General features: G+C 45.0%; 1 protein-coding gene across 1 annotated transcript in view; it reads right to left on the bottom strand.

The window, feature by feature from the left end:
- LOC140715694 (uncharacterized) overlaps positions 1–21,066 on the bottom strand; it is a 55,463-nt gene that overhangs the window by 12,232 nt on the left and 22,165 nt on the right. The window contains exons 3-4 of the mRNA XM_073028063.1: positions 14,512–14,668; positions 10,285–10,381 (exon numbers count right to left, since the gene is read on the bottom strand). Coding sequence (XP_072884164.1) covers positions 10,285–10,381; positions 14,512–14,668 — 254 coding nt within the window. The remainder of the gene's footprint in view (positions 1–10,284; positions 10,382–14,511; positions 14,669–21,066) is intronic.

Genomic DNA, 21,066 nt, shown 5'->3' with positions numbered 1-21,066 from the left:
AAAAGTCCAAGGATACGTAACTGGACACCTGCGAAGTCTCGAGAACTAATTGGAAATGTCCAAGGCCAATTGCAACTTAAGACCATAAGTCATAGGAGCAGAATCAGGCCATTCAGCCCATCTAGTCCGCTCCACCATTCCATCATGGCTGATCCCACTCAAACCCATACGCCTGTCTTCTCGACATATCCTTTGATGTTCTGACTGATCATGAAACGACCAACTTTTGCCTTAAATATACCCATGGACTTGGCCTCCACTGCAGTCTGTGGCAGATTCACTACTCCCTGGCTAAAAAACTCCTCTTTATTTCTGTTCTAAAAGGTCGCCCCTCAATTTTGAACCTCTAGTTCTGGATACCCCCACCATAGGAAACATCCTCTCCACATCTACCCTATCCAGTCCTTTCAACATTGGGTAGGTTTCAATGAGAATCCCCCGCTTTCTTCTAAATTACAGTGAGGACAGGCCCAAAAGCTCCTCGCATGTTAACCCCTTCATTCCCAGAATCATCCTCGTGAACCTCCTTTGGACTCTCTCCAATGACAACACATCCTTTCTGAAATATGGGGCCCAAAGATGTGGCCTGACTGGTGTCTTTTAGGCCTCCGCATTAACTCCTTGGTTTTATATTCTATTCTCCTTAAAATAAGTGCCAACACTGCATTTGCCTTCTTTACCACATACTCAAACTGTAAAATAACGTTCTTGCAGTCCCAAGTCCCTCTGATGTTTGAACCTTCTTCCCATTTAGATCGTCGTCCACACTATTGTTCCTTTTAGCAAAATGCATTACCATGCATTTCCCAACACTGTATTCCATCTGCGACACTTTTGCCCATTCTTCCAATTTGTCCAAGTCCTGCTGCAATCGCTTTGCTTCCTCAGCACTACCTACCCCTCCACCTATCCTCATATCATCTGCAAACTTTGCCACAAAACCATCAATTCTATTATCCAAATTGCTGACAAACAATGTGAGAGGCAGCGGTCCCAATACTGACCCCTGAGGAACACCACTAGTCACGGGCAGCCGAACAGAAAAGACCCCCTTTATTCCCACTCGCTGTCTCCTGCCTGTCAGCCATTCCTCTATCCATGACAGTAACTTTTCCACAATGCCATAGGCTTTTATCTTGTTAAGCATCTTCATGTTCGGCACCTTATCGAATGCCTTCAGAAGATCCAAGAAAATGACATCCACTGTTACTTGTTACAAGTAGCTTGTTACTTCCTTGAAGAATTCTAACTGATTTGTCAGGCAAGATTTCCCCTTACAGAAACCGTGCTGACTTTGACTTATTTTATCATTAAGTACCCCAAGTACCCCAAAACCTCACCCTTAATAACGGACTCTAACACTTGCCCAACCACTGAGGTTAGGCTAGCTGCCCCATGCTTTCCTTTCTTTTGTCTTCCTCCCTTCTTGAAGAGCGAAGTGACATTTGCCATTTTCTAGTGCCCCGGGACCATGCCAGAATCAAGTGATTCTTGAAAGATCATGACCAAGGCATCCATTCTGTCTTCAGCAACCTCTCTCAGGACTCTGGGATGTAGTCCGTCTGGTCCAGGTGACTTATCCACCTTAATACCTTTGAGTTTGCCTGGCATGTTTTCCTTTGTAATAGCAATGGCACTCACAGACCTCTGACACTGCTAATGTGAAGACTGATGCAAAGTGCCCATTAAGTTCACCTGCCATTTCTTTGTCCCCCATTACTACCGCACCAGCATCATTTCCCAGTGGTCCAATATCAACTGTTACGTACCCGTGACACGTGACAGTGGTACCCTTGTCACGTGACTGGGGTTGAAGTTATACTGGACATGAGGTAATGGTCTTGTGATGGTGGAGTGATGTTTTTTTCCCGCCAGTAGAGGTCATGTGACAGGTTTTTTTTACAGGGTATAAAAGGAAGACCCACCCTGTCAGGTGGGGCAGTTCGTGGCGGGATTTGCCAAGCTGACTTCATGTTACTGTGTGATTTAATGTGATGACGCAGTTTAGTTGAAAAATGAAGTTTTATATAATGCCTAAAGTTTAAAAGGTCATTGCCAGTGGTTTCTTTCCTGGTTGAGAGTGAAGATAAGAATTTGGAAGATAAAGATCGAGGAGAATCGATTTTCGAGGTGGATTGGCTTCGACCTTATTTGATCCTCATTCGGAAGGATTTCGTTGACTGTTCTCGTGCTAATCTCCGCTGGGATAGCGGGAGATTGAGGACAGAGTGTGGAAGGAAGGTCAGTGCCTTTAAGCCGTTATATTTCATAAAATTCTTCGTGGGAAAGTTCGACGCCGGGGGAATCGAAGGACAACGACGTGGAAGAGAATTTAAATCGTTTTAAAAAGTCTCTCCTTTTAAAAGGACTGTGAGCTTTTGAACTTTCGGCATACTGCTTTAAAGAACTGTTTTTTTCCAATACCGCTTTAAGAACTGTTATGCTGCAACGCTATTAAGAACTGTGAATCTGCCGCACAGCAGCTGAATTCCGGTTGAGCTAGTGTTTGTTTACTTTTGGGGGGGTTTGTTTTCAGTGTTTAATAAACGTGTTATTTGTTATAAAAACCCTTGCCTAACTCATATATATTTATTGTTGCCTGAATACGTAACACAACTCTCACCTCCCTTTTATCCTTCAAATAACTGAACAAAAATTCTGCTTTATATTATTGACTAGTTTGCCCCATATTTATTTTTTTTTCCTGTCTGAGATTCATAATGCCTGATTTAACATTTAAAAACAGGTGAGAATAAAGGATGATATTTCGGTGCATACAGGTGAAAGGACAGCTGTACTATTCGCTTTGCAGTGGGTGACTGATGAGAGTTGTAATATTCTCTGATTGAAGCACAGAAATCACTAAAAGATTTACATTCAGCGGCTAGATCACTTGTTAGCGTGAGATACTGGCTTACTGCTTCCCTCACGGCTGGAGTTTAGGGGAGACAAACGAAGGCCCTCCACTAGGGGGCAGTGTTCGAGGTTTCCTTCATCATCTCAGTAGCTTCCGCTCAGTGCTCACTACTGCCAGTTATGCAAGTCCCGGGCGGAGACGCGGGAACACTGTCGCACTCAGATGTAGAAGGAATCTTCATTTCTTGTTTTGGTAACAATCTTGGTTTTGGTACTCAGTGAGCTGAACCCCTGAACCCAGAGGGCCAGCCTGTCCTGTACCCTTCAACCTGTCTGGCATGGGTGACCTTACCAAGAGTCAAAGGATGAAGCCCTGACTCCAGCCAGCTTGGCTCTCTGGGTCATTTGAGGCACGCAAGTCTCCAAACCACAACAAGGTTGTGGTCCTCTCAGAGGATGCGTGAGATAATACAAACCTTATATAGACTGGAAATGTTGGAGTTCCACCTGTGTTTTATGTGGATTCCAGCACCTGCTGGTTTAGAGGGAATGAGGGAGTGAATTAGTGAAGGAGAAAACCAGACTAGCGGATAGGACAATCATATGAATTACAGGAAAGAAGAAATGAAAAACAATTATTACAAGTGAAATCAGTAAAAGTGAAGAAAACAGTGGGATGAAGAGACAACAGGAGGACATCTTTATAATATCCAGAAAGAAGTGGGATGGTTAAGGAATGCAGGAAAGAAGAGGAGGGAGGAGGTGATAATATTGAGATTGAGCTTTGGGCACAGGGTTAAATTGTACATTTGTTTTAAATAGGAAAAAAAACACAATTATGGGAGGTGTTAATATTGTAATCAGCAAGAAATGGTTGAGCATATACTGGTGATGTGTCCAAGATATAATCAAGAGAGGAGGTGGTTGATTTTAAATTTATCACAGAATAAAGTGCAATTTAGTATTAACAGCATTTTGCAGAAAGGATCAAGGATATTGTTTTAAATATATAGTACAGTTCCTTTAGAATACAGGTCTTTTTTAAATCAAATTAGATACAAATACAAATTTCAGGATTTAGATATCCTGACCCACACTCCGGTTCAGAAGGTGGCTGTAAAGCACCTTAAAGCTGTTTGCCAACCTCCATAAAACCCCAGAAGACAAAGAGAAACAAAGGATTACCCGATAGTTGGCAGTGAAGGGTTTGATCCAGGCCCTGTTTCATGTATACAGAAAACCTGGTGAATGATAATTTCTGCTGGTACAGTTTGAAGAAGGCCTTGAGAATCAATTTCTTACGGTCGGTCCAGATGATGAACGGGTACTGAGCCAATGCCACCACTCCTCCAGTGCCAAGCTCACCACTCCAATATCAGAGGCATAAACCTTAACAATGAAGGGTATCTTGGGATCAGGTGGAAGCAGAGTTGGGGCAGTAAGAAAACAGTTCTCGGACTCCTGGAAAGAATGGAAAGAACCTGGTGTCCTTACAGTCAGATTAGTCAGAGGGGCCACTATTGAGCTAAAGTTTTGAGTAAACTTCTTGCAAAAGTTTGCAAACAATAAAAACCTTTGAAGTTGTTTAACAGAAGTAGCTGGAGGCAAGTTTCACACTGCATGGTTTTTTTCCAGGGTCCATAGGAAGATTTCCTTGGGAGATGACAAATCCCCAAGAAGAAACCGTGGGGATGTGGAGCTCGCTCACTCTTCTCTACTTTCACTAACAGGTGATTCTTTAACAGACCCTGAAGAACCTGCCTTACATGTTCCTCATAGGAGTTCAGAAGACCAAAATATCTTTGGGGTACACAAACACGAACTTGTTAAGCATTTCCCTCAGAACGTAATTAATAAATGTCTGAATGACAGCTGGAGAGGGGATCACTAAGTATTCATAATAACCTGACGAAGGGTCTCAGCCCGAAACGTCGACAGTGCTTCTCCCTATAGATGCTGCCTGGCCTGCTGCGTTCCACCAACATTTTGTGTGTGTTGCTTGAATTTCCAGCATCTGCAGATTTCCTCATGTTTGCCTTCATAATAACCTGTTGGATGTCTTCCCACTTGCTTCCTTCATGAATACGAGATAAACTCTAAGCGTTCCTCAGGTACAGTTTTGTGAAAATAGTTGCCTCACGCAACAATTCAAATGCTGTTAACTAGAGACAAGGAGTTGCGATTGTTAACCGTTATTTTGTTTAAGCCCCTGTATTCTAGGTAAAGTCTCAGGTCCCATGTTTTTGGTTTAAAAAATTAACCCTGCTCTTGCTGGAGAAATGGAGGGTCCCAAAAAAACCCCCAAAAAGTGAATTCCTCTTGAATATATTGCTCCATGGACAGCCTTTCAAGTCCTGATGGGGAAAAGAGTCTTCCTTGTAGTGGACAGGTCCCTGGCAGTATCTCTATGGCACATCATAGACCCAGTGGGTCGGTAGTATGCTTGTCATCTGTTTACTAAAAACCTCAGGAGGTTGGAAAACTTGGGAGGTGGTGGGAAGGGGAAGGGAGGGGATTTCTGAGATCATCATAGCTCACAAACTTGGGAATATCAGTGTTGAGTCTTCCCTGATTTACTTCTAATTACTCGATCTTACTGCGGACAGCTGTTATTCATGGCTCATTGACACTTCACTTTCGTCATCAGGTCGGCCATTTTATATTGGAATACTGGTGGGGGGGGGGGTACTTTTCTGAGATCATCACGGGTCACACACTTGGGTATGTCAGAAGTCGACTAGGAAACACGGGTGACAGACTCCCGGGAACTCGGGAAGGTTCTGGGAGTCATCTTATTACAGCTGGAAGCCCAGCCCTGGATACCGCCATCAGACCAGTCTATCACAGGGCTATGCGGCGACAACCACGGATACCCTAAGGGGAGGGGGGTTCCAGGGGAATAGATAAGGTGAAATCAGAGCACTTCAGAATTCTCCCCTATCCCGAAACGCGGGGGCTCAGAAACCTGATCCGACTTCCCTGGCTCAAGTGGCCGGAGCTGACTGAAAATCGAATCCTGCTGGATCGCAGTCACGCAGTCACTTTGCATCTTCAGACCCACGCGCAGGATCACACGTAGGCTCGGAAGGGTTAAACAAAACTTGCAATTTTATTAACAAAGGATACAAAACAAAACAGTAGAACTTACAAGGATGGATACTTGGACGGCACTTCACTAGGCAAGGGTCAGGACGACCGAGACCTAAAGGTCAAAACGAATGGTGAAAGTTCAGCTAATAACACCCCAGACTCTTGACGAGCTTACAAATAAACATTCTGACAAGAGGCAGAAGTCCAAAGAAACTTAGTTGTACACCTCCAAAGCCCCGAGGAGAATTAATCTTAAATATATCCGTTCTTCACTAAATATATTTAAGAAACAGTTATATAGGTTTTTACGTAGTAAGGGAGTTAAGGGTTCTGGGGAAAAGGCAGGTAGATGGAGCTGAGTTTATGGACAGATCAGCCATGTTCTTACTGAACAGGCTCGATGGCCTAATCCTGCTCCTATTTCTTATGTAATTGTAAGTATCCAAGGACAATTGCAACTTACATGTAAACTAGACAAAACCAAACTATAACACTGAAAATCATGAATTGTATTAATACATAAAAACCCCCCCAAAAGGCTTAGCGCCCTCAGAATATTTTACCGATGAGCCAAGGTTGTCATGTTCCATCTCGGTTGCCTCCAACCTGATGGCATCAACATCGATTTCTCTAACTTCTGGTTTACCCTCTCCCTTCCCTCTTCTTCAATGCCCCACTCTTCCCCTCACCTATCACCTGGTGACCCTCCTCCTTCCCTTTCTCCCATAATCCACCCTCCTCTCTTACCACATTCCTTCTCTTCCAGCCCTTTGCCTTTTCCACCCGTCACCTCCCAGCTTCTTACATTATCCCTCCCTCCCCCCCCCCCTGTGTCCTCCTTCCCCTCCAGCCATCATCTTCATCATCCGTTCCAGTTCTGATGAAGGGACACAGCCCAAAATGTCCACTGTTTATGAATTACCAAAGGTGCCGACTGCCCTGCTGAGTTCCTCCAACATTTTGTTTGCGTTGCTCTGGATTTCCTGCATCTGCAGAATCTCTTATAGTGACATATACGTACTTGGATAATGTAATAAATTTAGACCATGAGATATAGGAGCATCACTGAGTCAACTTCGCCTTTTCATCATGGCTGATCCACTTCCTTCTCAGCCCCAATTTCACTTCCCCTCATACCCCTTCAAGCTCCAGCTTATGTGGGGATAAATGCCAGGTGGGAGATCAGTGAGGAGGATCGAACAGACAGGGAAATGGCGCAGAGTGAGATCCCTGCAGAAAGCGGAGAGTGGGGTGGAGGGGGAAGGTGCATTTTGTGGTAGGATCCCTTTGAAGAGGGCAGAACGGTGTGCTGGATGCAGCTAATGGTGAAATGGTAGGTACGGACAACGGAAACTATTGCTGTTACAGCAGCAGGAAGATGGAACGAGGTCGATGTTTGGGGAATGGAGGAGATGCACCTGAGGGCAGCATCAATGGCAGAGAATGGGAAACTCCATTCTTTGAAGAAGGAAGACATTTTAGATGTTCGGGAAAGCCTCCTCCTGAGAACAGGTCAGGTGGAGACAGGAACAGAGAAATGGGAATGGCATTTTTACAAGTGACAGGGTGGGCAGAGGTATGGTAAAGACAGCTGAGCGATTCTGTAGGCTTATAAAAGATATCACCAGGCAGTCCACCTCCCAAGTGGAAACAGAGAGATTGAGAAAGGGGAGAGAGGAGTCAGAGATGGACCAAGTGAATATAAGGGCAGGGTGGAACTTGGATGCAAAGTTGACAAAATTGATGAGCTCAGCACGAGTGCATGAAGCAGCACCAAACCAGACATCAGTGTTGCACAGAAAGAGCTGGGAGGCGTTACCAGTGAAGGCCCGGAAGAAGGACTGATCCATGTAGCCAACAAAAAGGCAGGCGTAGCTGGGAACCCATGCCCTTTTCATCTTCAGCCCTTTCCCACGTATGACCTTAGAGCTTCTCACACCCTCATCCACCTTCCCAATCACCTGGCTTCACCTATCACTGGCCAGCTTGTCTCCTTCCCAATCCCCCCACCATCCGAATGTGGCTTCTCCGTTCTGTTCCAGTCCGGGTGAAGAGTCTCGGCCCGAAATGTCAACTGAATTTTTCCTCTCCATTGATGTTGGCTGATCTGCTAAATTCCTCCGACATTTTGTGGTGTGCGTTGTTCCTGGAATTCCAGCATCTGCATAATTTCTTGTGTTTATGTATAGTTTTGTTCACCCTGTTGTAATAAATTAGAAAGATTACAGAAGAGGCTTGCCAGGATTTTGGCTGGATTTATGGTATTGGCAACACTTTAAAACCAGCCAAACACATGGAGAGGAGAGCTTTAGAGGATTACGGATCAAATGCAGACAATTGGAACTAGCCCGCTGGGCAACACAGTAGCGTGGATACTAGGCCAAAGGTCTTGTTTCCGTAAGACCATAAGTTATAACTGAAACATAACTTCCCAGCTATAATCACCGTTGAGACTGATAAAGGCCGGCGTGCCAAATGCCTTCTTCCCTTCTCTACACATAGTGTCGCAGCGAAATCTGCACTGGGGTTCCTAGGTTCCGCAACTCCCCAGGGCCCCACGATTCACTGTACAACCCCCAACCTCCCATTAAACGGGACCTGCCAAGTGTGGGTGGGGAAATGGTACCTGCAGGTAAATCTACATTTGGGAGGCAGTAGGTGTTTAAGGGCGAAGTAGCGGGAGTTCAGGGTCACTGTTAGAGACATTGACTGAAAGACTAGGGAAAGTGTTGGAAGCACTGAAGAATGGGGAGCATAGTAAGGGTGGATGTGGGCGAGTTGGGAAAGTATTAAAATAATTAGAAGGGTAAAGTGGTGTCATAATATACAGTGGTAGCACTGAAGATTAGTGAAAACCTGAAGAAATATTATATTAGTAATTGCCCAGGGTCTGATGAGATGAATCCCAGAGTGCCATGGGAAACAACAGAGGAGAGCGTTGGAGCCCTGATGAAGATGATAAATATTGACTGGCTACAACTGAGGTGCCAGGTGACTAGAAGACATCAAATGTGTGATCTGAGTTCTCCAGCTCCTTAACTTAGCCTGTTAGAAGCTGCAGGTGAATACCTCAGGGCCACTGGATGTCTCCCAGTTTTCAGACACCTCGCAAGAGGGGCATTCCACCATCTCATCTGGCATCCTCACTGTGGCCTCTCCTCACTGAAGCCTCAATTCCCTGTCCAGTACTAGCCCACTCACTTAACTGCTGCTCCGCTTACACCTGAGTTCTTTTTTTTTTGACCTTGCCAGATGCTTAATTATGCGCAATCCAAATGTCTCCTTGGGGACTGTGGTGTGCAAAGTGCCAACTACCCCACTCGCTGCTTTTAAACTCTCTCCCTCTACGCAATCCAATATCTCCTTGGAAAATGCGACATCCTAAAAGTGCTGACTGCCCCTGCTCACTTCATTTAAACTCTCTCCCCATCTACTCAATCCAACGCCTCGTCAACCACAATGGTGTGCCAATGATACGTTGGTGTTACAATGGAAATTATCTCTTCACTCCTTCAGTAACATGAAGGCAATTGACAGAGTCTATCTCCAAATTGCTGCTTTCAAATGGCACCCCTACACTGAACACATGTCCAGGTTATCACTCCTATGACTGGTGTGGTACCAGACTAGCGATCATCTCCAATGCCACGTTCAAAGATCAATGGCATTCAAGTGCTGGTGAGTTGACATTCACAGCAGCAGTGATGAGTAGCAGTGTTTGGGATTATCATACACAGTTCTTTTGCCTTTTCTATCCTGCAAAAAGTTTACAAAAGGCATCAATGGGTGAAGGACAACATTTCAGATGAGACAGCTTTAGTGTCTGCTAGATGACGGGGTTACCCGTTGGAGCACTTTTTCAGAGAAAGGTAGTGCAGTCTGATGTGATGTGCTTTGGAAATTAAAGAAGAAAAACTCAGTTTATTAAAGAAGAGATGCATAGCTCCTCCTCGTTTAACGAAGGACACTTTTGATGTCCACATTTCTGGTTGACCTGCTATCCTTAAAGAATACTGCATGCCCTCTCCTCTTGTGTCTCTTCTCTCATCTTTTTTGTCCTGACTGTTTGATCCTGGAGTCATGCGGCCCTGGCCTCATCCGATTCTTGTTCTCTCCCTCTCTTGCCGCTTTCTGACGACGTTTGGCGCCATCTCTTCACCATAATGTCCCCCTTCTCTTTCCACGCGGCATAATTAGGCTGTCCATATTTTTTTTTACCGTAATGCTGGATGGAAGATACGAGGCAGTAACAGCAAAGCCTCCAGGATGCTGACGTTTCTTGATGATGTGGTTGGCGCCCTCCTAAATGGACGTGATAGCCCTGCCCATTTGCTCCACTTGGCGTCGCTGCTGCGCGCTGAGGCTGGCTGTTCGCGGTGTCGCGTCGCGGGTTTCCATGAAAGCTGGAGCTGGCTCAGGTTGTGGAAAGCGGGGCCTGTTGATTGACAAGTGAGCAATTTTATACTAACATATAACCCTGAACTTTGCATGTAGTCTGTAAGTTAGCGCATTTTAAGTCGACTTAGTCAAAAAAAAAAGTGCTGCTGTAATGCACCGTTTGGGCTAATTGGAGGTCACAGACAAACAGAGCCTGAGAGTTTTAATAGTATATAGACCACGATCTCTGTCGTCACACTGTTACAGTGAGGCTCAACCCAAGCTAAGAGAGTAAATCCTCATCTTCTATCTGTTCACGGTTCAGGCATCTGGACCCAGCTTCAAATTGCCCGCCTGTCTACCTGTCGGTATCATTATGGGACAATACTGCCTGTCGTCAATCTATGATGTGATTCACTGTGTCTCTGTCCATTGCTATAGCTTAAAAATTCTGAACACGTCTCACTGTGGTCCGAGGAGCACGAGGTATTTTACAGGGGTGCTCCTGAAGACTTTCTGATCACTATGACCCTGAGCTGATTGAGAGTGGTGAACTCGGCAATGGCAATGTCAATGAAGGTCAGTGGTAGATGTTTTTGACTTTCTCATTGGAGACGGTTAAAATTTGTGGAGTCAATGCAGGTTACTTGTTACCCAAGACAGAGGAGTTCGTTATCATTGCACACCCAGACAGAGTAAAATAAAAAGTGTTCTCATTTAGCAGAGGACCCAAAAATCAGATGACGTTCAACAAAAGTGGTTTGCTAAAGAACCAAAATTGACACAAGGATTTTGTTTATCCTGCGCAGCTCTACTTGGCATCTTAATTCACTGGAAATCGGATCCATTTTACGTCTCGATCTCAACCATTCCCATTAGCGAGCAAGGTATGGACATCAGTTAGTCCTGGACATTGGACCTGCATCTCAATGTCCACCCCAATGGGTAGAAAATCACATTACTTACTTATCTGAAAGATACATTATAAATTCTTCATTTGCGATAAAGGCAGAACTATTTTTTTTTTCCTGTGTCCCAAATCCTTAGATTTCGATATTAAGATCTCAGCTGTGCCTTGGATGTCCATCTCACCCATTTCTGGAGCCTCTTGTCCACATTCACACCTTTTGGCACAACTTCGGACCCTCAGCACCTGCACACTTGATCCACTGTGACAGTACGTTCTGAAGCTCAGATTTTGGGGGTAAAAACAGTGCCATTGACAGTGTTCACAAGCCTCTCTGTCAAATAGTGTCATTCAGTCAATGGCTTGAGTTATAGAGAAGTACAGCACAGAAATAGGCCCCTCAGCTCAGATAGTCCATGCGAAGACCATTTAAACTGCCTACTCCCATTGATCCGCGCCGGGGCCACAGCCCACAATATCCCTACTATCCATGTACCTACCCAAACATCCCTTAAACGTTGAAGTCAAGCTCACATACACCACTTGTCCTGGTAGCTCGTTCCACATTCACACCACTCTGAGTGAAGAAGTTTCTTCTCATGTTCCCCTTAAGCTTCTCACCAGCCAATTTAACACAGCAAGCTCCCAGGAGTAATAGGCATTGTGCGTGTCAGCAGTCAAAGTCAAAGGATTTTTTTCTGTCCAAATGTGGCTACTCTGTCATTCATATGCATGCCCCCCAGATTCCCTGCTCATCGTGTACTCTTATGGTTTAAAGGTTCATTTTATTGTCAAAGTTTGCATGCACAATACAACTCTGACATTTGTCTTCTACAGATAGCCGCGAAATATACAAAGACCAGACATCAACTCAGCTCAAAACCAGAAAATCCCCCACACCCCTTCCCTACAGAAAAAGATAGCAGCAATAACAACCCTCTCTCACAGAGAAACCAGTGACGATAGCAACAAATCCCCAACCCCTCCCCACAGAAAAAGCAGTGACGAGAACAATCCCTGGTTTACAAAAACAGCAACAGAAGCATCATAACCCTCAACCTCCCTCCTTCTCACACACAAAGACCACCCATCCATCAATGAGACACAAAAAAGAAAATGCCAAAAAACCAAAGAACAATTTTAATGACAGTCCTATCATACAAATCTCAGAACCAATCACTGTCAAGAGCCCTGAACTCTGCCCTGTACTGACCCATCTCTGGGTTCTGATTCTGCTCTATTGAACACCCAACTCATGGTTCCATTATGCTTTCAGACTTCAGAGGACAGTGTGTATTCTGACAACCCATCTGTGTGAGACACAGACTTTTAGAAGAAGGGAGAACGACCCATAACTTTGAAATGAGCAGGGAATAAGGAGGTTCAGACATTCGTGGAACAAAAACATGTCAGAAATAACTGCAGTCAGCTCATCGTCTTCTTCAGTCAGCAGGAAAACCAAGGGAAGCATCTTCACCCACAGGGAGAGTGAAAGGAGAACAGCAGGGATAGGTTGAAAAGGACTGCTGTTGAACAGACAAGCTGGTTACTACTGTACACTGGATGTGTTATAGATTCACTAAGTACCTGAGACAGAGTTTAAAATAGAACTGATTTATTTGTCACAGATCCAGAATAATAAACTCCAGACGCATTAAAGTTGAACATCAGCAGATGTAAGAACATGGTCTGTAATGTTCAACAGGAGATAGAAAATGGATGTCAAAAGAGCAGTGAGGGGTTTCAGTATGCAGGCAGATTGAGAAAATCAGGGTTGGTGCTGGATCCCAAGAGGGGGAGTTTCTAGAATGGCTATGAGATTGTTTTTAAGGGAGCTCATGGTAGAGCCCACTAGGGGATCAACTATCCTGGATGGACTGTGGTGTATGTAAGTGGCACATGGTAAAATTGGCCGTAGTCAGCATGGTTTACTTGGGGGAAAATCTTGCCCAACAAATCTAATCGAATTCGTTAAAGAATCATCAAGAAGGATAGGTAGGGAGAATGGGTGGATGCTGTGTACTTGGATTTTCAGAAGGACTTTGACAAGGTGCTTAGCAAGTTAAGAGCCCATGGTATTACAGGAAAGATTGTAGCATGGATACAGCATTGGCTGATTGACAGGAGGCAAACAATGGGAAAAAAGGGAGCCTTTACTGGTTGGCTGCCAGTGACTAGCAGTGTTCCACAGGGCTCAGTGTTGGAATTGGCCCATTTTGCATTATATGTCAATGATTCGGATGCCGAAGTTTGTGGATGATATGAAGACAGGTGCAGGGACAGGTGGTTTGAGGAAGTACAGGCTACAGAAGGACTTCAACAGATTAGGAGAATGGACAAAGTGGCAGATGGAATACAATGTCGAGAAGTGTCTGGTCAGGCACTTTGGTAAAAGAAATAAAAGAGTAGAGACTACGTTTTTGCAAATGGAGAGAAAATTCAAAATTCTGATTTGCCAAGTCCTCATCAGGATTCCCTAAAGGTTAATTTACAGGTTGAGCCAGTGGTGAGGAAGGCAAATGTGATGTTATCATTTATTTCATGAGGACTAGACTATAAAAGCAAGGATGTAATGTTGAGGCTTTATAAAGCACTGGTGATGCCTCACTTGATGTATTGTGAGCAGTTTTGAGCCTTTTATCTAAGAAAAGATGTGCTGACATTGCAGGGGGTTCAAAGGAGGTTTACAAAAATAACTCCAGGATTGACAGGCTTCTCATGTGAGGAGCATTTGATGTCTGAGCTTCTAATCACTGGAATTCAGAAGAATGAGGGGAGATCGTGCTGAAATCTGTTGAATGTTGAAAGGCAGCAATAGAGTGGGTGTGGAGAGGTTGTGTTCGATGGTGAGGGAGTCTAAAACCAGAGGACACAGTCAGAGAACGGAGATCAGGAGGAATTTCTTCAGCCAGAGGGTGATGAATCTTTGTGACCAAATTCTTTGGAGACCAAATCACTGGGTATATTTAAGGCAGAGGTTGAAAGATTCTTGATTTGTCAGGGTATGAACTGATTAGGGAAGAAGTTGGGAAATCGGAGCTGAGAGGGAAAGTAACGGAGCAGACTCGATGGGCCAAATGGCCTAATTCTGCCCCATCTCCGATGGTCCGACCGACCCCGGTTCCAGCGATGCGCATGCACCTTGGCTCAAAAGCCGAAAGCTCCCCGGGGCCCGAGTGCAGAACGTGAGACGGAGGGAACTCGGACCGGGTCCCGGAGCAGAAATTGTCGGGGTACGGGCACCTGTGATGATAAACCTCCATCCAGAACCCTGTTCCTACCAGCCGCCGATTTTCCAGAGCCTTTTGTCCACTGAGCGCATGCGCGATTCTCAGGCCGCTCGGCGGCATCTGCGCCTGCGCATTTGTTCACTGCATCAGCCGAAGGCGCATTCTGAAGCGCGGAGAACTCTGGGATGTTAGCTGCCATTAAAAGTATCTGGAAGAGGCGGCTCAAAGCGCAGCAGCTCAGTTCACGCATGCAATATACTCAGTATCAACAGTGTGTTAAATGACAATCTCCAACCCACTTACAAATCCAGAGATAAAACCCAAGTTGCTGGAAATGCGTATGGAACAAAGCACCCAAAATGCAGGAGATACTCAGCAAGTCAGGCAGCATCTAAAGAGGAATAAACAGTCTAGACGTGAAGTGTCCAGACGTGGTGAAGTGTCTAGGCCTGAAACGGCGACTCTCTGCATAGACGCTGCCTCAAACGTTTTGCAAAATTAAACTTCGCAGAAATCAGTGAAAATGACCTAAAACGTTGAAAAGTGCCGGAAAGAAGGAGTTTATGACATTCTGCTCTGGCAGAGAACCCCGAGGAATGAGAAATATTTGGGACAAAACCCAAGTGAACTCGACTTCAGGAGTCAACAGAAATTCATAGAGGAAATCCACAGTAAACCTCTTCACCTACATCTACAATTGGTGTGGTGACCAATTGTAAGGTACCACAGGTAGAGTGCGAGGTGAACGGCAGGGATGGATTTTAAAAGACTGTTGTGGAACGGAACATTGGCAGGGACCAGCTGGGCTGAGTTCGCTCCCTACTGTACACGGCATGTGTTGTAGATTCCCTGAGCACCTGGGACCTAGAACGGATTTATTTGTCACAGACCCGGAATATTAAACTCCAGACCCATTAAAGGTGAACATCTCTCCTCCAATGCCCAGTGATCACATTGAGTTCAGGTTCACTTTAAGAGGCTGGGCTGCCAGCTCGTCTCTTTCTCCTCTACCCACTATCTGATTTTTCCTATCCTTAGATGCTGCCTGACCTGCTAAATTCCTCCAACATTTAGTGTGTGTGAGTTGCTTTGGATTTCCAGCATCTGCAGAATCTCTTATGTTTATGAACACTGTGTACAGTTTCGTTCACCCCGTTATAGGAAAGATGTTAATAAACTAGAAAGATTGCAGAAGATAGTTACCAGGAACTTGGCTGGACTTACAGTATTGGCAACATTTTAAAGCTATTCAGATATATACATGGAGAGGAGAGCTTTAGAGGATTATGGACCAAATGCAGGCAGTTGGAATTAGCCTGCTGGGGAACACCAGCAACGTGGATATCAGGCCAAAGGTCTTCTTTCCGTAACAGCATAAGATATAACTGCAACATAACTTCCAAACTATATTCAGTCCTGAAACTGATGAAGGCCAGCGTGCCACATGCCTTCTTCCTATCCTCTCGACACATAGTGTCACTTGCAGCGAAATCTGCACTGGGGTTCCTAGGTTCCACAACTCCCCAGGGCCCCACCATCCACTGTACAACCCCAACCTCCCATTAAACAGGACCTGGCAAATGTGGGTGGGGAAACGGTACCTGCAGGTTAATCTGCATTTGGGAGGCAGTAGGTGTTTAAGGACGAAGTAGCGAGAGTTCAGGGTTACCGTTTCCCTGTAAGGGGGAAGGACAAGGGATGTCAGAGACATTGACTGAAAGACTAGGGAAAGTGTTGGAAACACTGAAGAATGGGGAGCATAGTATGGGTAGATGTGGGTGAGTTAGGAATGTATTAAAATAATTAAAAGGGTAAAGTGGTGTTCCAATATACAGTAGTACTGTAGAAGCACTGAAGGGTAATGAAAATATTATACTAGTAAGTGTTGTTTTGAGTATCTTAAGAAAAAGAGGGTAACCAGGGAGGATTGAAAACTCAGTGACAACCTGGGTGAAAGGCCAGAGGATGTGGTGGTCTTGAAATGAACATTTCTCATCTGCATTCAGCAAGGAGATTGGAGACTTAGGCAGTATAATGCTGAGCTTGTTATGATTTATAAGGAGGAAGTATTTGATGATGGGATAAAGGTAGACTAATGACCAGGGTCTGATCAGATGTATCCCAGAGTGCCATGGGAGACAATAGAGGAGAGTGCTGGAGCCCTGATGAAGATGATAAATATTGACTGGTTATAACTGAGCTGCCAGGTGACTAGGAAACATCAAACGTGTGATCTGAATTCTCCAGCTCCCGAACACGGCCTGTTAGAAGCTGCAGGTGAATAGCTCAGGGACACTGGAGGTCTCCCAGCCTTCACACGTCTCGTAAGAGGAGCATTCCACTATCTCACCTGGCATCTTCACTGCTCTAAATGTGCAATAACAAAGAAAGATTAAATATCAACAAAAAATCTACCTACGCCCGCGCCTCTCCTTGATGAAACCTCAATTCCCTGCCCCGATATTGGCCCACTCACATAATTGCTGCTCCACTTACACAGTTACTTTATTTGGACTTTGCTAAATGCCTAATTACGTGCAATCCAGATGGAGTTCGGCCCAGATAAGTGTGAGGTGGTTCATTTTGGTAGGTCAAATGTGATGGCAGAATATAGCATTCTATAGGTCAGTTGTGGAGAGCGCCCTCTTCTTTGTGGTGGCGTGTTGGGGAGGAAGCATTAAGAAGAGGGACGCCTCACGTCTTAATAAGCTGGTAAGGAAGGCCGGCTCTGTCGTGGGCAAAGTACTGGAGAGTTTAACATCGGTAGCTGAGCGAAGGGCGCTGAGTAGGCTACGGTCAATTATGGATAACTCAGAACATCCTCTACATAGCACCATCCAGAGACAGAGAAGCAGTTTCAGCGACAGGTTACTATCGATGCAATGCTCCTCAGACAGGATGAAGAGGTCAATACTCCCCAATGCCATTAGGCTTTACAATTCTACCGCCAGGACTTAAGAACTTTTTAAAAGCTTTTTGAGATAGTGATTTAGATGCATATCATATTTTTTACTGAGTTAAGTTTTGTATGTAATTAGTTTTGCTACAACAAGTGTATGGGACATTGGAAAAAAAGTTGAATTTCCCCATGGGGATGAATAAAGTATCTATCTATCTATCTAATGATAAGACTCTTGGCAGTGTGGAGGAACAGAGGGATCTTGGGCTCTGAGTCCATAGGACATTCAAAGCTACTGTGCAAGTTGGCTCTGTGGTAATGGGGGACTCTATAGATAGGGGGTCAGGCGGGTGTTTCTGTGGACGCAGGAAAGAAACTTGAATGGTTGTTTGCCTCCCAGGAGCCAGGATGTTTCAGATCACGTCCAAGATATCCTGCAGTGGGAGGGAGAACAGCCAGAGGTCGTGGTACATATTGGTACCAATGACATAGGTAGGAGAAGGGAAGTGGTCCTGAAAAAAGACTACAGGGAGTTAGGAAGGAAGTTGAGAAGCAGGACCAAAAAGGTAGTCATCTCGGCATTACTGCCTGTGCCACACGACAGTGAAAATAGGAATAGAATGAGGTGGCGGATAAATGCATGGCTGAGGGATTGGAGCAGGGGGGCAGGGATTCAGATTACCAGATCATTGGGACCTCTTTTGGTGCGGGTGTGCCCTGTACAAAAAGGACAGGTTGCACTTGAATCCCAGGGTGACCAATATCCTGGTGGGGAGCTTTGCTAAGGCTACTGGGGAGAGTTTATGCTAGAATTGTTGGGGGGTGGGAACTGAACAGAAGAGACTGGGGAACAGGAAGTTGGCTCACAATAGAGAAAGCTTGTAGACAGTGCAAGGAGGAGGATAGGCAGGTGATAGAGAAGGGACACGCTCAGACCGAAGGTTTGAGATGTGTCTATTTTAACACAAGAAGTATTATGAACAAAGCAGATGAGCTTAGAGCGTGGATCAGTACTTGGAGATATGATGTGGTGGCCATTACAGAGACTTGGATGGCTCAGGGGCAGGAATGGTTACTTCAAATACCGGGTTTTAGATGTTTCAGAAAGGACAGGGAGGGAGGCAAAAGAGGTGGGGGCGTGGCACTGTTGTTCAGAGTTAGTGTCACGGCTGCAGGAAAGGTGGACGCCATGGAGGGATTGTCTACGGAGTCTCTGTGGGTGGAGGTTAGGAACAGGAAGGGGTTAATGACTTTACTGGGTGGTTTTTATAGGCCACCCAATAGGAACAGGGATATCGAGGGGCAGATAGGGAAACAGATCCTGGAAAGGCGTAATAATAAGAGTTGTCATGATGGGAGATTTTAATTCCCGAAATATCGATTGGCATCTCCCTAGAGCAAGGGGTTTAGATGGGGTGGAGTTTGTTAGGTGTGTTCAGGAAGGTTTCTTGACACAATATGTGGATAAGCCTACAAGAGGACAGGCTGTACTTGATTTGATATTAGGAAATGAACTTGGTCAGGTGTCAGATCTCTCAGTGTGAGAGCATTTTGGAGATAATGATCATAATTCTATCACCTTTACAATAGCATTGGAGAGAGATAGGAACAGAAAAGTTAGAAAAGCGTTTAATTGGAGTAAGGGGAAATATGAGGCTATCAGGCAGGAAATTGGAAGTTTAAATTGGAAACAGATGTTCTCAGGGAAAAGTACGGAAGAAATGTGGCAAATGTTCAAGGGATATTTGTGTGGAGTTCTACATAGGTACATTCCAATGAGCCAGGGAAGTTGTGGTAGTGTATAGGAACCGTGGTGTATAAAGGCTGTAAAAAATCTAGTCAAGAAGAAAAGAAAAGCTTACAAATCGTTCAGAGAGCTAGGTAATGTTAGAGATCTGGAAGATTACAAGGCTAATAGGAAGGAGCTTAAGAAGGAAATTAGGAGAGCCAGATGGGGTCATGAGAAGGTCTTGGCGGGCAAGGTTAAGGACAACCCCAAGGCATTCTACAAATATCTGAAAAGCAAGAGGATAAGATGTGAAAGAATAGGACCTATCAAGTGTGACAGTGGGAAAGTGTGTATGGAACCGGAGGAAATAACAGAGGTACTTAATGAATACTTTCCTTCAGTATTCACAATGGAAAAGGATCTTGGTGATGATTTGCAACAGACTGAAAAGCTTGTGCATGTAGATATTAAGAAAGATGATGTGCTGGAGCTTTTGATAAAGCATCAAGTTGGATCAGTCACCGGGACCAGATGAGATGTACCCCAGGCTACTGTGGGAGGCGAGGGAGGAGATTGCTGAGCCTCTGGTGATGGTCTTTTCATCATCAATAGGGATGGGGGAGGTTCCGGAGGATTGGAGGGTTGCAGATGTTGTTCCTTTATTCAAGAAAGGGAGAAGCGATAGCCCAGGAAATTATAGACCAGTAAGTCTTACTTTAGTGGTTGGTAAGTTGATGGAGAAGATCCTGAGAAGAAGGATTTATGAACATTTGGAGAGGTATAATATGATTAGGAATAGTCAGCATGGCCTTGTCAAGGGCAGGTTGTGCCTTACGAGCCTGATTGAATTTTTTGAGGATGTGACTAAAGACATGGATGAAGGAAGAGCAATGGATATTGTGTATATTGATTTCAGCAAGGCATTTGATAAGGTACCCCATGGAAGGCTTATTGGGAAAGTAAGAAGGCATGGGATCCAATGGGACATTGCTTTGTGGATCCAGAACTGGCTTGCCCACGGAAGGCAAAGAGTGGTTGTAGACGGGTCATATTCTGCATGGAGGTCGGTCACCAGTGGAGTGCCTCAGGGATCTATTCTGGGACCCTTACTCTTCATGACCTGGATGGGGAAGTGGAGAGATGGGTCAGTAAGTTGCTTATGACAAAAAGTTGGAGGTATTGTGGATAGTGTGGAGGGCTGTCAGAGGTTACAGAGGGACACTGATAAGATGCAAAACTGGGCTGAGAAGTGGCAGATAAGTGTGAGGTGGTTCAATTTGGTAGGTCAAATATGATAGCAGAATATAGTATTAATGGTAAGACTCTTGGCAGTGTGGAGTCCAAGTGCATAGGATGCTCAAAGCAGCTGCATAGGTTAACTCTGTGGTTAAGAAGGCGTACACTGTATTGGCCTTCATCAATTGTGGAATTGAATTTAGGAGCCGAGAGGTAATGTTGCAGCTATATAGGACCCTGGTCAGACCCCACTTGGAGTACATGCTCAGTTCTGGTCGCCTCACTACAGGAAGGATGTGGAAGCCATAGAAAGGGTGCAGAGGAGATTTACAAGGATGTTGCCTGGATTGGGGAGCATGCCTTATGAGAACAGGTTCAGCCTTTTTTCCCTGGAGTGGTGGAGGATGAGAGGTGACCTGATAGAGGTGTATAAGATGATGAGAGGCATTGATCATGTGGATAGTCAGAGGCTTTTTCCCAGGGCTGAAATGTCTAACACGAGAGGGCACAGTTTTAAGGTGCTTGGAAACAGGAACAGAGGAGATGTCAGGGGCAAGTTTTTTACACAGAGAGTAGCGAGTGCGTGGAATGGGCTTCTAGCAACAGTGGTGGAGGCAGATACGATAGGGTCTTTTACGAGGCTCCTGGATAGGTACATGGAGCTTAGAAAAATAGAGGGCAATGGGTAAGCCTAAGTAATTTCTAAAGTAAGTACATGTTTGCCACAGCTTTGTGGGCAAAA

The sequence above is a fragment of the Hemitrygon akajei genome, chromosome 24, assembly GCF_048418815.1.
Source record: "Hemitrygon akajei chromosome 24, sHemAka1.3, whole genome shotgun sequence".
Lineage (NCBI taxonomy): Eukaryota > Metazoa > Chordata > Chondrichthyes > Myliobatiformes > Dasyatidae > Hemitrygon > Hemitrygon akajei.
Note: the sequence above shows the minus strand (reverse complement) of the source record. Positions and strands in the feature narration are given on the sequence as shown.